The 17,043-nt window shown below is 40.2% G+C and overlaps 1 protein-coding gene across 1 annotated transcript in view; it reads right to left on the reverse strand.

The window, feature by feature from the left end:
* Positions 1 to 17,043, reverse strand: part of LOC124795394 (cytochrome P450 4C1-like) — a 66,743-nt gene that overhangs the window by 38,871 nt on the left and 10,829 nt on the right. The window contains exons 4-5 of the mRNA XM_047259407.1: positions 11,591 to 11,776; positions 8,932 to 9,001 (exon numbers count right to left, since the gene is read on the reverse strand). Of these exons, the coding sequence (XP_047115363.1) occupies positions 8,932 to 9,001; positions 11,591 to 11,776 (256 nt within the window). The remainder of the gene's footprint in view (positions 1 to 8,931; positions 9,002 to 11,590; positions 11,777 to 17,043) is intronic.

Here is a 17,043-nt window from a genome sequence, read left to right on the forward strand (position 1 = left end):
AAATTACCTGGGTTATGTTGCAAATACCAATGAAGGTTGTGTGTTCATTAAACGGTCAGGTAAAAATGTTGAAATTATTGCTTTGTATGTAGATGATTTTTATGTCTTGTGTAATAACAGTGTGATGGAAGACAAGTTGTATCAGGGATTGCCTGAGAATTTTGAAGTTAAAGATGTAGGAGAAGCAAAGTCCTGTCTGGGTATGTGTATAACCAGAAATTGGGAGGAAGGTAGTTTAAAACTTGACCAAAAGGATATTGCAGATGTGCTGAAATGCTTTGATATGGTCGATTGTGTTCCTGTTAGAACACCAATGGAAGCTGGATTAAAGCTTTGGGATATGCAGGGTGATAAAGTTCAAGTGTCATGTCAAGAACTTATAGGTTGTTTGCTGTAAATCAGCACTAATACAAGACCTGACATATCTTATGCAGCAAGTGTTTTAAGCCAGTATAATTGTAAGTTTACTAGTGTTTACTGGAAGGCAGCAAAAATAGTGCTTCATTATCTCAAAGGTACTATAGATTATGGCATTGTGTTTGACAAAGGAGATATCAAGGATCTGAATATAACTGATTTTGTTGATTTGAATTTTGTAGAAGAATTCTGCAGCCAAAGAGGCACTTTATTTGAAACAGCTAATAAGTGAATTGTTAAATAATAGGCACCAAAATCCTGTAATCATTTTCCATGACAACCAGAGTTCTATTAGACTGTCACAAAATCCTGTGTTGCATTCTAGATTAAAACATGTTTGTGCTAAAGGACATTTTATTAGACAATGTGTTAAAAGAAATGAGACTGTTGTTAAGTATTTGCAGTCAAAGGAAATGCCTGCTGATGTATTAACTAAACCACTTGCCAGAGAGCAACGCATGTATCTTGTTCATAAATTGAAATTGTCACCAGATTAAGTGGTAGTGTTATGTTTGGTAATCTGGCTCTTTGGTTCTTTTATTTGTATACGTTGAGTATGACAAGTAGACTATCTTTGCTCTTGATGTCCACTCTCTTAAGTGTGCTACATGTAATGTGTGGTTATCAGAATATAAGTATTATGAACAATCTGTTACTTATCTTTTTCAATGCCTAACCTTACTCTGCTAACAAGCATTGTAGTAGTGTATCAGTTTTGCTGATTTTGAACAAACTAATTTATGAACAAACTTATATTAGTTTAGATTCTCCACAGCTGATTGAACCAAGCAGCAATGCTAAAGTTATGTCAGGCAACAGACCCCATTAAACTTTGAGCAGGCGCACCTGAGTATAAAGTGCACCAACCGCAAATAACATTGTCATGCACAGTTCCACTGTTGTTTTACAATAGCACGCCCTTAACTATTCCTGCATGATTGTTTCCACTAGCACAGTGAGAAGCTGTGTTGTCATAGGCTCGCATGAGCTGGAGTAATTTAAAATAAACTGCAAACGTGTACAAAGTACACCATGAGCTCAGTCATGTAAGTAATTTTTCCTTCACTTTTATTTTGTTCCTTTTTAATCGAATCAAAAGATAACACATAATAAGCAGGGCAAGATCAAAGCTGACAGACAACGAGCTTGATTGGTTACTCAGCGAGGATCCAGAGTTCAACTCTGTACCAGACAACAAAAACGATGACGACTCTGAAGAAGAAGAGGAATTTATCACAGGAAGTGACCATGATTCAGATTCTAATGAAGTCCACGATTCAGATGATGACTGACTAGCCACTCTCCACTGGTGGTATTTTTATTGAGAGGCACAAAATGTGTAAATGGAATAAAACATGTCCTAATGTGACTTTGAAAACAAAAAGAAAGAATATTGTGAAAATATTCCCTAGGCCTACATGTGTTGCCAAAGGGATCACAAGTGAAACAGAGGCTTTATGCACAATCTTAGCCTGGAAATGACTGATGAAATTTTAAAATACGTGAAAATATACATTCAATCTAAGAAATAATGTGTACAATATCCCAGAGAAAGGTACCTAAGGAAATTACAAGGAAACTATATCTCACCGGGGCTAAGAAAGCAAACCACACAAATGTCATTGAACTGTGGACAGCAGGTGGTACTGGTATGGAGATTATGAGATTTGTTATGAGCTACAGAAGATTTCTGTTCCTTTTATGATGTATCTGGTTTGACGACATGAGTAGAAGGCAAGAAAGAGGAGTAACTGATAAACTTGCTGCAATAAGGATGCATTAATATTGGATGCATATGTGGTGGGTGAACTGCAAGAACACTTACATTGTAGGACATTTTGTGACAGTAGACAAAAAGTTGCAAGCTTTCAGGGGTTGCTGTTCTTTTGTTCAGTGTATCCCAAGAAAACCAGTGAAGTATGGGATAAAGATATTTGTTTTAGCAGATGCTAAAACGTTCTTCACTAGTAATATTGAAGTATAGTGTGGAAAACAAAGTGAAGGACATATAAACAAATATAAATTCTATAATAATTATAAACATTTGGGGAAACAACTAAAAGTATTCTTAAAGGATCTATTTGGCTCTATTCGAGAACATGTTAGCAAAGACAGTCCTTAATTAATTCCAAAGTAATTAACAATTTTGTCAAAAATATTGTTTTCACAACTATATTTGTTATGTTCATGGTTTAAACAAATAATACGGCTTAACCTATGTAGTAGAAAAAACTGAAGTTTTCTATGTATTCAGTTAATTGAATGAAGTAAATTTTAATTTTAATTTCTGTAAATTAAACATTGAACAATGTGTAGTTTCAGCACCTATTATTGTGAGGATATGTAAGGGTCTGATTTTTGGTCCTGAGACAGTCAGTCCATGGCCGAGTTTCAGACAAGGAACCTGTATTGGTTAGATCAACAATAATGCATCTGTGAAATAAGTGTAACACAATTAGCCCATGTGTTAAAACAAAGACAGTGTCAGATTAGATTAGATTAGATTACATTAAGTTTTCGTTCCATAGACCCAAAAAATGAGATGATTCTTGTAGGTGTGGAACATGTCAGAATCTCGTAGGTGTGGAACATGTCAGAAAGTATAACATAAAAATATAGAACATTTGAATATATTACTTACTACCCTGATCGTTTGTCAGGAGATAGTCAAAATAGGTTAATGCAATGCAGTAAACTGGAACAGCTAATATTTACAGAACTAACATGCTGTCAGAATGAAACACTGTTATGCACTATTAATAAATTTATCATACACAGAATATCTAATCTTGACTGTTGTGACCAAGTGTTGTCAAAACTGAAATCTAACAGATATTTTTACTTGTTGTTGTTGTGGTCCTCAGTCCTGAGACTGGTTTGATGCAACTCTCCATGCTACTCTATCCTGTGCAAGCTTCTTCATCTCCCAGTTCTTACTGCAACCTACATCCTTATGAATCTGCTTAGTGTATTCATCTCTTGGTCTCCCTCTACGATTTTTACCCTCCACACTGCCCTCCAATACTAAATTTGTGATCCTTTGATGCCTCAGAACATGCCCTACCAACCGGTCCCTTCTTCTTGTCAAGTTGTGCCACAAACTCCTCTTCTCCCCAATTCTATTCAATACCGCCTCATTAGTTATGTGATCTACCCATCTAATCTTCAGCATTTTTCTGTAGCACCTCATTTCGAAAGCTTCTATTCTCTTCTTGTCCAAACTATTTATCGTCCATGTTTCACTTCCATACATGGCTACACTCCATACAAATACTTTCAGAAACGACTTCCTGACACTTAAATCTATACTTGATGTTAACAAATTTCTCTTCTTCAGAAACGCTTTCCTTGCCATTGCCAGTCTACATTTTATATCCTCTCTACTTTGACCATCATCAGTTATTTTGCTCCCCAAATAGCAAAACTCCTTTACTACTTTAAGTGTCTCATTTCCTAATCTAATTCCCTCAGCATCACCCAAGTTAACTCTACTACATTCCATTATCCTTGTTTTGCTTTTTTTGATGTTCACCTTATATCCTCCTTTCAAGACACTGTCCATTTCGTTCAACTGCTCTTCCAAGTCCTTTGCTGTCTCTGACAGAATTACAGTGTCATCTGCAAACCTCTAAGCTTTGATTTCTTCTCCATGGATTTTAATACCTACTCCGAATTTTTCTTTTGTTTCCTTTACTACTTGCTCAATATACAGATTGAATAACATCGGGGAGAGGCTACAACCCTGTCTCCCTCCCTTCCCAACCACTGGTTCCCTTTCATGCCCCTCAACTCTTATAACTGCCATCTGGTTTCTATACAAATTGTAGATAGCCTTTCGCTCCCTGTATTTTACCCCTGCCACCTTCAGAATTTGAAACAGAGTATTCCAGTCAACATTGTCTCAAGCTTTCTCTCAGTCTACAAATGCTAGAAACGTAGGTTTGCCTTTCCTTAACCTTTCTTCTAAGATAAGTCGTAAGGTCAGTATTGCCTCATGTGTTCCAACATTTCTACGGAATCCAGACTGATCTTCCCTGAGGTCGGCGTCTACCAGTTTTTCCATTCGTCTGTAAAGAATTCACGTTAGCATTTTGCAGCTGCGACTTATTAAATTGATAGTTCGGTAGTTTTCACATCTGTCAACACCTGCTTTCTTTGGGATTGGAATTATTATATTCTTCTTGAAATCTGAGGGTATTTCGCTTGTTTCATACATTTAGCTCACCAGATGGTAGAGTTTTGTCATGACTGGCTCTCCCAAGGCTGACAGTAGTTCTAATGGAATGTTGTCAACTCCCAGGCCCTTGTTTTGACTCAGGTCTTTCAGTGCTCTGTCAAACTCTTCACGCAGTATCATATCTCCCATTTCATCTTCATCTACATCCTCTTCCATTTCCATGATATTGTCCTCAAGTACATTGCCCTTGTATAGACCCTCTATATACTCCTTACACCTTTCTGCTTTCCCTTCTTTGCTTAGAACTGGGTTTCCATCTGAGCTCTTGATATTCATACAAGTGGTTCTCTTTTCTCCAAAGGTCTCTTTAATTTTCCTGTAGGCAGTATCTATCTTACCCCTAGTGAGATAAGCCTCTACATCCTTACATTTGTCCTTTAGCCATCCCTGCTTAGCCATTTTGCACTTCCTGTCGATCTCTTTTTTCAGACGTTTGTATTCATGTTTGCCTGCTTCATTTACTGCATTTTTATATTTTCTTCTTTCATCAATTAAATTCAATATTTCTTCTGTTATCCAAGGATTTCTACTAGCCCTCGTCTTTTTACCTACTTGATCCTCTGCTGCCTTCACTACTTCATCCCTCAGAGCTACCCATTCTTCTTCTACTGTATTTCTGTCCCCCGTTCCTGTCAATTGTTCTGTTATGCTCTCCCTGAAACTCTGTAGAACATCTGGTTTATTCAGTTTATCCAGGTCCCACCTCCTTAAATTCCCACCTTTTTTTACTTAAGCTGTCTTAACTGTTACTGTTAAGATATTCATCTATGGAGTAGAAGGAGTTGCCTATCAAAAAGTCTTTCAAACTCTGTTTAAACTGCTCTTTATCTGAAACCAAGTTTTTAATGGTTGCTGGCAATTTATTGAAAATGTGTGTTCCTGAATATTGGTCCCCTTTTTGGACCAAGGTAAGTGATTTTAGATCTTTATGTAAATTGTTCTTATTCCTAGTATTGATACTATGTATTGAGCTATTGGTTGGGAACAGAGATGTATTACTTGCAACAAATTTGATTAAGGAATAAATATACTGAGAAGCAGTGGTTAGAATACAAAGTTCCTTGATCAGGTTACTACAAGATGTTCTTGAATTTACACCACAAATGATTCTTATCACATGCTTTTGCACCCTAAAAACTTTTGCTCGGTTACCTTGTTATTCTATAAGAACTTTGAACCGTGTGATTAGGCTTTTACTGCTCATAGATGTTCTACAGTAAACTAATGTAGCAGTATGTGGATGTTAGCCTGCAACCTATCAATGAGGCTTATCGAGAGTTAAACAATAGTGCACTGGCCATATAGCTATGCATTATTGAGGGGTTGTGAACTGTGAAAGTAAAGAACTGTGAAATGCAAATGTGCGTCTGTCAACTACATCATTTAAAGTGGTCAGTGTTGAACTTCCAAACCCCATTTTTCAGCCAATGTAGCAACACAGTACATCAACACCGAGGACAACAAATGATGATATTAAAGCAGGTGAATGTCACAATTTCCCGAAAATGTGCAAGGCAATTAAGTGTGTAGATGGAAGGAACTTTGTGATAACTGATACTTCTTCAATATACACACATCAAACAGTTCTGCATTATCCCAGTTCCCAGAACTCCTGAAGACAGACATTGACTGTGGATATTGTATCACCAACATAGTCCCTTTGACTGTTCAGAGATGTCACTAAACCCGCCCAAAGATGTAAACAACCATGCATGAGCAGTGCCTATTAAATGGAGGGGGCCCAACAGCCAATCAGTTCCAGTTAATCCACCAGGAAGGAGGTTCATGGCTCGTGTTGTCTGTAGTTCAACCCTGCCTAGAGGGTCAATACCGCAGTTTGATCGTGTCCGCATTGTTACTTTGTGCCAGGAAGGGCTCTCAACAAGCGAAGTGTCCAGGCGTCTCAGAGTGAACCAAAGTGATATTGTTCGAACATGGAGTAGATACAGAGAGACAGGAACTGTCGATGACATGCCTCGCTCAGGCTGACTAAGGGCTACTACTGCAGCAGTTGAACGCAACCTATGGATTATGGCTCGAAGAAACCCTGACAACACTACCATGTTGAATAATGCTTTTCGTGTAGCCACAAGACGTCATGTTATGACTCAAACAGTGTACAATAGGCTGTATGATGCGCAATTTCACTCCCAATGTCCATGGAAAGGTCCATCGTTGCAACCAAGACACCATGCAGGGCGGTACAGATGGGCCTAACAATATGCCGAATGGACTGCTCAGGATTCACATCATGTCCTCTTTACCGATGAGTGTCGCATAAGCCTTCAACCAGACAATCATTGGAGATGTGTTTGGAGGCAACCCAGTTAGGGTGAACGCCTTAGACGCACTGTCCAGTGGTTGCAGAAAGGTGGAGATTCCCTGCTGTTTTGGGGTAGTGTTACGTGGGGCCGACATATGGCGCTGGGGTTCATGGAAGGTGTGGTAATGGCTGTATGATGTGTGAATGCCATCCTCCAACCAATCGTGCAACCATATTGGTAGCTTATTGGCGAGGCACTTGTCTTCATGGATGACAGTTCACACCCTCATCGTGCACATCTTGTGAATGACTTCCTTCAGGATAACGATATCACTCGACTAGAGTGGCCAGCATATTCTCCAGACATGAACCCTATCGAACATGCCTGGGATAGATTGAAAAGGGCTGTTTATGGAAGATGTGACCCACCAACCATTCTGAGGAATCTATGCCAAACCGCCATTGAGGAGTGGGACAATCTGGACCAACAATGCCTTGATGAACTTGTGGATAGTATGCCATGACGAATACAGGCATGCATCAATGCAAGACAGTGTGCTACTGGGTATATGTACAGCAATCTGGGCCACCATTTCTGAAGGTCTCACTGTATGGTGGTACAACATGCAATGTGTGGTTTTCACAAGAAATAAAAAGGGTGGAAATGATGTTTATGTTGAGCTCTATTCCAATTTTCTGTACAGATTCTGGAACTCTTGTAACCGAGGTGATGAAAAACCTTTTTTGATGTGTGTTTAAAGCCTTTGTTCTTTTATATTGCAAAGAAAGAGTGTTTTTTCTCAGTATATACTTAAAAAGTGTTGGAATAGATTGATACGTCAGCTGCGACAACAGAATGATATGAAAGTTTCTTATTTGTTTAATCAAATAGTGAATTATCGATTTAATATAAGTTTCTCATATTGTTGTTTAAATAAACTAAAATCAAACTGTGATTTAGCTCATACATGTTTCCCTTGGTAGCATGATGACAGCTTTTGACTACATGTGTACAAAGTGCGCAGTGCGCCCGCTCATGTTATGAAAATCAGCGCGTCTGCTCGAGGGTTAAATGCCAAAATGTCAGTTGAGGCATCTTACAAACATATTTTATGTGTGATAAAACTTAATCTATCACTAAGCCTCGTGTTGAAACTATATTCGACCTACATTCCTTTACTTCCTTCAGGGTTTTAGTGCAAGACTCATCAAATGCCAGAATCTTCACTGAACTGCATCTGCACGCAGTGGCCTGTTTGAGTCTAAACATACTTGTTTCCATTTAGCCCAAAAACCATAACGTTACACAGTAACAGCTTAGTCAAACAGAACTGCTTTGCTGGACATATTAAACTCCATTTGCTTACCAGATAAACTTCCAGCTTGTTGTAGACTGGTTGCCACTTTACAGCTGTAGCTCTGTAACAGTGCATTTCTATCCTATCATTGTCTGGCAGAAAATTTGAACTTGTCATTATCTATCCTACTTTGACCTTACTATCAGATTATCTTAGCGACCTGTGTAAATATCATATATATGGAATTTTACATTAACAGTATTTTTCTCTTCCAAAGACAGATACGCTTCATTGTAACTACAGTTGACATTTGTTCAGCATGCCCTTAATCCACATTGTAAGGAAGTGAGAAATTTGTTGTAAAATGTTTAATCTCCAAACAGAATTACAGCTGTATAAAGATAGACAGTGATACAAAAAATGAGTTAGCAGACTGATAGATCATAAATACTCCAGTTTTGGAACCAGAAGTTCTTCCATCTGGCAGAAAAGAGGAGCTACATTCTTTATTTTTGACATTAAGAGAGTCCAATTTAATATGCCAATCTTTCTAACACACTATGCTTTTGCATATCAGTCTGATGCTGACTGATAAACAGAAGATCTTCATTCTTTATTTAACTGACATTGATTTGTTAGCTACTCACTGGCCCATAGTCACTCTACATATGGACATTTCATTCCAACCTCAGGATAAAATTAACTTCTTTACTTACGCATAAACAGCTGATACATAGGCGGAATCTGTCTCTTCCTGTGCATTAACTGGTGTCCCCATTGCAGTTTCTGGTGGAGAAAAACTGGGTTTACTTCATATTCTACAGTTTATACACTGTCCAGTTGCATTAATGTGACCACCTCTCAAACACCTGAAGAACCAACTTTTGAAGCATCAACTGCTAGAAAACGTGTAGGAAGAGAGTCAGTGAGGTTCTGGAAGGTGCTGACAGGGATGTGGAGCCATGCTGACCACTGCTGTAGGCAGCTGCCCTAGGTTTTTCAGTTGAGATTCCAGGGCAAGAAACAGCCCACTGTGGTCCCACAGATTCCTGATTGGTTTTAAATCTGCTGAGTTTGGTGACAACATGAGTATGGTAAACTCACCCAGGCACTCTTTGAGCCACACGTGTACAATGCGAGCTGGGGTAGCTATGGTCCCCAAGGATAGACACATGCTTGTATTGATACAATGTGCATTCCAGAATGACAAAGTCACCAGGGGAATGCCACAAGAATGCTCCACAGACCATAACACCTCCTCCAATCGCCTGTACCCTGGCAACAATACTTGCAGCATGTTTCTTTTCAGCTGTTTCATGCCATACACATAAAGGGCCATCTGTCCAACGGAGCATAAAATGTGACTCCTTTGAAAAGGCCACCACTGTGTGGATCTCCAGTTGTGGTGCTGGTGTGCAAATTCCAGCCTTTGTCACTGATGACCAGCAGTCAGCATGGGTGCATGAACCAGGCACTTGCTGCAGGGTCCCAGATGCAACAACATTCGCTGAATGCTCATTGAGGAGAGACTGTTGGTAGTCCCTTCATTCATCTAGGCAGCTGTACACCTATTTGCCTCTATATGTCTCCACAGTCATTGCTGATGCCATCATCTAGGGCTCATGGTGCACCACAGCTGCCTTGGTACTGGTTTTGCTAGCACCATTTTGTCATGCACAATATGCTTTAACCATTGTATTCATGCGAACAGTTTACAAGCTTGGCCATTTCTGAAATGCTTCCACCCTTGGCCCAAAAGCCAATGATCATGCCCCTTTGGATGTCAGCTAAATCATTCCATTTCCACATTTCGACAATGACTGTACTGCTTTACGTGTCTCCCACAACCCTTTACATACCCTCCACATTTAGTGCTGTCACTGCCCTCTGTGAGTGGTTATTGTACATTGATGTCAAACATAGGTGATGTCACATTAATGTGAGTGGACTGTGTATGAAAGATAAATGATTTGAATATTGTAAGAAAGAATTTTTGTTATTTTGTATTGACTGTGCAATATCATAGTGAATGTAATTGTGGATGATGCTATTGGAACCATTCATCAATGTGTATTACATAATATAACTGCAATCAATCCGCAATGTTCACAGAAGACCATAATTTGAAAGTTGGTGTTATTGGGCACAACTGGATTTGAAAAAAGGAGAAAAGAGAACAAATAAATGAAAGAATATTTTCATGAATGTCTGGACAGATAGTATAAATGAAAAATAAATGCATAAAGTACACCGATGAGTCAAAACCTTATAACCACCTGCTTAATTCCATGTCAGTCCACCTTTGGAATGCAATACAGTAGCGATTCTGTGTGGCACAGATTTGACAGTCATTGCTAGGTTTTTAGAGGTATGTGGCACCAGATATCCAAACATAGGTCATATATTTCCCTAAATTATGGGCTGGAGGTTTGTGGGTCTGAGTTGGTGCCTAACTGTACCCCTGGTACGTTCCACGGAGTTCAGATCAGGCAAATTAGGTAGCAAATCAAACCATTGTTGCATAATTCTGGCCTTTTGAAGCAGGCAGTTATCCTGCTGGAAGATCCCATCGAAGTAAGGGAAGACATCAAGTGTGATGGTATACAGATGGTTCACAATTATTTTCATGTAATTCACAGCTGTCATGGTGCCTTCAATTACTACCACAGTCCTCACCAGTGAGTGTCGGTAGTGCTGTGCATACTTCTAGCAGCCATTCACCTGGATGATGAGGTATCCAGACATGACCTCCAGCACAGTGTAAAAAGAAACATGGTTCATCTGATCAAGCATCTCATTTTAATCAATTCAGGTCCAATGTCGATGAACCTGCACCCACTGCAATTGTAACTGATAGTGTTGTTGAGTTAACATGGAAACACATAGGGGTATTTGCTGCAGAGCCCCATGTTGAACAATGCACACTGCACACTTTGTGCCTGCACCATCACTGTACTCTGTCATCAGATCTGAAGTAGATTGCCATGTACCCCACTTTACAGACTTGGCAAACCATCAACCTCCACACTTTGACACTATTTGTGGTTTCAGCATCCTCCAACCACTTTTAATAGAAGTTCAGAACAATGGTGCGTGAGCAGCTGACCAGCTTCACCATTTCTGAGATGTTTGTTGCTAGGTGATGGGCATAAAAATCTGCTGTCAAAATTACTTATCTCTGGACTTTTTCCACTTTTTGACTGTATTATCACTAAAAGGATTCCCCATTCATCTATGCTCAGCTTGTATACTTTCCTTTTCATGTCATGTGCCCAAAATGCCATCATTGGGACTTCAGTCTCACTGTGGCTAGTGATCATCATGTTTTGGTTCATCAGTGTGACACATATTGCATTAATATAATTTTTTCCTTACCACAAATAACATCGAGCGCACACCGTGTAACATAAGGATGAATGTTGAACACTTGACCATTGGCCTCATCTTTTAATTTTTTAACAAGCAGTTGACTCTTGTCTTCAAAGACTTCAAAAAATGTCTCTAGAATTTTGAAGTGAAAAGTTGGTGTGATCATCTTTCTGTGAGAATGCCATTTAGACCCTGTAAATCATAAATATATAAGCTTAATGCAATGTTCCTGGATTAAAACATAGAAAACTTTTGATCAATTAGTACTTAAAGGAAAAAATGGTAGCAATGAACTACAACAATGCCTTTAAGAACAGAAAGTTGACTTTCAGTTTCTTGTACAATGTACTGACATCAAATTATGCAACTTTAAAGAAATGGAATGAAGATCTGTAATGGTGCACCCAAAATTAAATTATCAACAAATTTGATGGTACAATGACAACTTCTTCTGGAAATAAAGGACTGGCATGAAAAACCTTGCAGTATATTTTTCACTTTTCTATTCAAAATAAATTGTGCATATCTTCTATCTGTATCCAGTTATTTTCAGTTTAACATCATATTTCTCACTATTATTATGTGTTAATATGAACTATAACGAGCAATAGCTTTGAAAAGGTATTCTGAGAAATCACTGTATCCAATTTGGAGTTTGGAAATTTAAATATTTAAAGCTAATTATATTTGCATGATTGCAGTCAATGACACATTATTAAATCCAAAAAATTTACTAAGTTGAATGTACTCATCCATTGACCAAAAGGTTAACTATTAAGAAAAATGAGTTAAAATGAAAACAAGAAAGCGCTGTTGAAACATATGTATCTGTGCCCCTTTCGCTAGAAGACATTTGATAGTGCAGTTTGAGGAAAAAAAGTCAGACAACCTCACTTTGAGACACAATTGTTGCACTGAGCCAAAAGATCAACAACAGATCTAAGTTGTCACCTAAATTAACTCCTCACACTCCTTCAGGGCAGACTGAGCTGTGGTGGATGCTGCAAAGGTTTCTTGCCTCATTATTGTCCTTTCTGAGATTGTCTTCTGTCTCTAATGACCTTTATTTTGACAGGGCATTAAATCCTAAAGTTCATTCCTTCTAACTAACAAGAAGGCAGAAGTTACACTGTTTATCATTGAGAGTATTCTGGGATGAGCTTACCTACCTACAAAACAAATAAACAAAACACTTCCATGATTCATCACTGATTATTGCTTGTTTGCTCTGGATTGTTATCAAGTTGGAATGACTGATGAAACTGAAAAGAATTTGACAAACTCCAGTAGCAGATATTACAACAAACCCATCAGGCAATATGCCCTCCTCACATGTATAAAAAAGGAACCTCAGAATGGAATAGAAGAAAGTAGACTTTGTACAATAGTGTAGTCAATCATTTTCATATACGGTTCCCATGGATGAAATAGAAATTATGACAGATAATGTTGGTTAAAGCACTTGTCTGCAAAAGGCAAAAGTCCTGAGTTCAAGTCTCAGTCCTGAACACAGTTTTCATCAACCAGGAACTTTCAATGTTGGTCATAGTTCCCAATACTATGTATAACAAAGTGAGCTGAGGAGTATAAAGCACTGTATCAAGAAAGGAAATTAAGTAAATAGCCTAATATAAATAACAAGTCATTAAAAATAAAAAAAATCAAGAATAAAACACTTGATGAAGATAAATGGGTCTCTAAAGCCCTTTGACTCCTGTGGACAAATTAACGCAGCATGCTCTGCCACTCCCCAGGTGCTGAGGACATGTTTAAATATGGCCCGATTTATCATTAAGCACTACTGACATGTTTACACATCCCATTCCACTGACCCTCTCACTGCTGCGGATGAGGTACTTCCATATCTTGGTAAATACAAATGTTTCAAGTATCTATCATGCAACATACCTGCCACTTTACATGCTATTATTTACAAAAAACCTTGTTTCGATATCTTGAATCATTTATGAAATATGATGATTGTTATGACCATATGACTCACAATGCACAGGGATGGAAATGCGGGCACTGTACATGACCATAAGCCATTTAAGAAAACTAATAACTCAAGAATGAAACGAGATGTCATTTTGTTCTCAATTTTGCATAAAATTTCTGTACATTGTCTGCATTTCAACAATAAAAAATCCAGGATGCAATATAACATTATTATGAAAAGGACAGTTGCTACTCACCATATAGCAGAGATACTGAGTTGCAGATAGGCACAATGAAAAGACTGTCAGAAAATGAGCTTTCAGCAAACGAGGCTATTGTTGAAGGTAGGCCACAGCAGCCAGAGAATTTGGTCACATGTGTGTGTGTGTGTGTGTGTGTGTGTTGATGAAGGCCTTGTGGGGACGTATTTCTGTCCCCAACAATATCGCTGCAAGAACAGTATCTCTGGACATGGGGCAGTGCGTTCCGAGATGCCAAGTGTTTAAGTTGTATCTGTGCGTATAATGTGTATAAATAAATATTGTGTATGTGAATCAGTTACATTGACAGTCATTAGATATCATGAACATCGTGTTCATTACTCAAATCCTACAATGGTGACCCCGAGTCATTTGACAAACACACAGCGACATTTTTGTTTGACAATTTGCTCCACCTCCACCCAATGTGAGATTCCAACATCTCACTGACATGGATCATACACACACCGACAGTCAGTCAGCTACAGTCAATGACAGCAAGTGTTGTGAGTGTTTATCTAGCAAATTTCAACAGCTACAAGATGGAAATTGCAATTTTTCTGTGTTTAATATCCACACACCAATGCAACCATTGACACATCAGCGCACACATAAGGATTCCATCAACCACAGCGCCTTTAACAAACACTGAAAATAGTGCTACGAGTGCTTATGTGGGCACTAACCTCGTCAGACCACACAACGAAGGGACAACAATGATCAGCAGTAATGAATAATGGCACTACCCTGCAGCTACTCACAAGTCTCCCTATCAGCCAAGTGACTCTACCATTATTGAGATGTCTGGCATTGACAGGCTAATTATGGACACCAACCACAGTGACGTAACATACGCCGAACAATCAGTGACAACTAACAAACATGCAGGTCAGTGTATTAGGCGGTCTCTGGGACAGATAGTGCTGGTTAACAGTGATTTTATACAGAATGGCATATTTCCACAATCTACTTTTGCTCTCACACATCACATGGGTGACGTCATGGCAGCCGTGCAGCGTACCACAGTGCACCTCAGGCGTGACGTCAAGCACCACTCCCCACACCCCAGCTCGTTCTGGGATACACTGATGCCACTGCATGCTGGTATGGATGCACGACATGACTGTTTTCCCGTGACTAGCCATCAACAACTACCAACAGATGCACCAACAGCACTATGACCACAAGATGGATATCAGAATTACTAACTGATTGCAATACCCCCCACACTGACAACAAAGGACATAAAGTTGGAGTCAGACATCACCACCATGTCTACAGTGAACCCCATACCACGTGGGCCAACGATCTACCATGAATTTATCCAGTCGACGATGATTACATGACACGCCGCCAATACTGTAGACACACCACAGAGACCTCCCACACTGCAATGTCCTCCGACCAACCGTGACTTTGTCCCACCTACCGTGAGGCATTCTACGACCAAGTGGGGCAATGCCATTAACATGGGCTTACTTGTTACATAATCCACACCGTGCACTTCATTTTTGTTACACCAATGCCACTACAGCAACCACAACGGGCGCAATGCGACTAACGGAACAGTGTCCACTGTGGACACACGACCAAACACTGCCAAAAAACTGTGATATCCAACAGAAATATATTTCTCCACAGTTTGCTGATGCCTCTATACATCACAAGGGTGATGGCACAGAGATATCACCTGCACCATGACACTCACCACTCCATGTGCGTGACGTCACTGCCTAGCCGGCTGTGCCACATGCTGGACCACAGCTCCAACCAGAACGGCAACCACACCATGCTGACAGGTACAACAAACAATGGCCATACCTCATCAGGCCACCACAGTCTGTATGAGCAACACCATGCAACTGATGAATGGCAACAACTCAGTGGGGCCAACACAAAACAACCACTACAGGAACCACCACCGTTTATCACACTCCACCTGCTGCCCATTCACACAGACTCACCAGAAGTGTGGTTTGCTTTATATGAATGTATGATGAGGATAGCAGAGATTGAGGATGGCCAGAGCAAGCTGTTAATACTCCTCAATCATCTCAGTGAACACATGGAGCTCGTCAGCAATCTACTGCTAAATACTCCGACTGCGCACAAGTATGAGACGGTGAAGTCACTAATGTTGCAATGATTATCAAGCAATAACTGCCCCTTCGCACAAATGAGACAATGCTGGGTGATGACACACCATTGGCGATATGGTGAAAACTGCAACCGAAAATTGATAACCTACTACCAGACTGGGCCCTATTGTCATTACGGTTACCCAAACTCCCAGAGCAAATACAGACAGCAGTTCTATTACATGCAGACAAATCACTGGAAATGTGTCTACAACTGGCCAATAGGATGTTGGCACTCGCATGACACTGATCAGTGCCAGGACACCTATCTATGACTGCCATGCCAACAACAGATACGGTGCACAACAGACAAGGACGGCAGCAGTGGCAGACACAGCGCAAAGCACTGCACGCAGACCCCGGGCAACCTCCTCCTCCCCCCACAGCTGGACCCCGCATTGCAGGCCAATACCACTGCAGCACCACAACAATCACAATGCATGGATCCACCTCCTGCAGGAAATAAACAAACAAGGGAGACAGCCAACACCTGGGCTGCCACAGCACAGTCCAGCCAAAACAAAATGACAAGCAGCTACTGCTGGTTTCACATGTGATTGGGCGCCAGTGCATGCCATTGCTGACAGCCCAAACTACACTGGTGGACTGGCCTAGGTGCACCAGCCTGCCTCCCTACAAAAAGCCACCTTTCTACTGGAAATGTCAAAACACATAACATGCCACACACATGCAGGCCGTTGGTGCGTGACAGTTTGTTTACAACTGCCAGCTACACCAGTACCTGCTGGTCAATATGAGTGCAAACGTCAGCCTGCTACCCCCACATCTCACCACAGGAGATTACAAGCCCTCAACCATACAACTCTGAGCAGCAAATGATTCAATAATACCGCTAACGGGGACGACCTCCATGGTGCTCCAGCCAGATGACCACGCACCACGACCATGGACTTTCTTTGTGGCCAAAATGGTGGAACCGTCATTACTGCCTCATCCCAGATCTCAGTGGGGCTCTGTTATTGCAAGGTGATGGACTACACCCTATAGGGGGTGTCTGCAGTGACAGTCTGCCACCCACCACAGCCCTTCCCCTCCAGTGTTAGACATGGAGACCACAGCAGATATTGCATTACGCCATGCAACACTGTGTGACAAACTCCAC

Source organism: Schistocerca piceifrons, chromosome 4 (assembly GCF_021461385.2).
Source record: "Schistocerca piceifrons isolate TAMUIC-IGC-003096 chromosome 4, iqSchPice1.1, whole genome shotgun sequence".
Classification (NCBI taxonomy): domain Eukaryota; kingdom Metazoa; phylum Arthropoda; class Insecta; order Orthoptera; family Acrididae; genus Schistocerca; species Schistocerca piceifrons.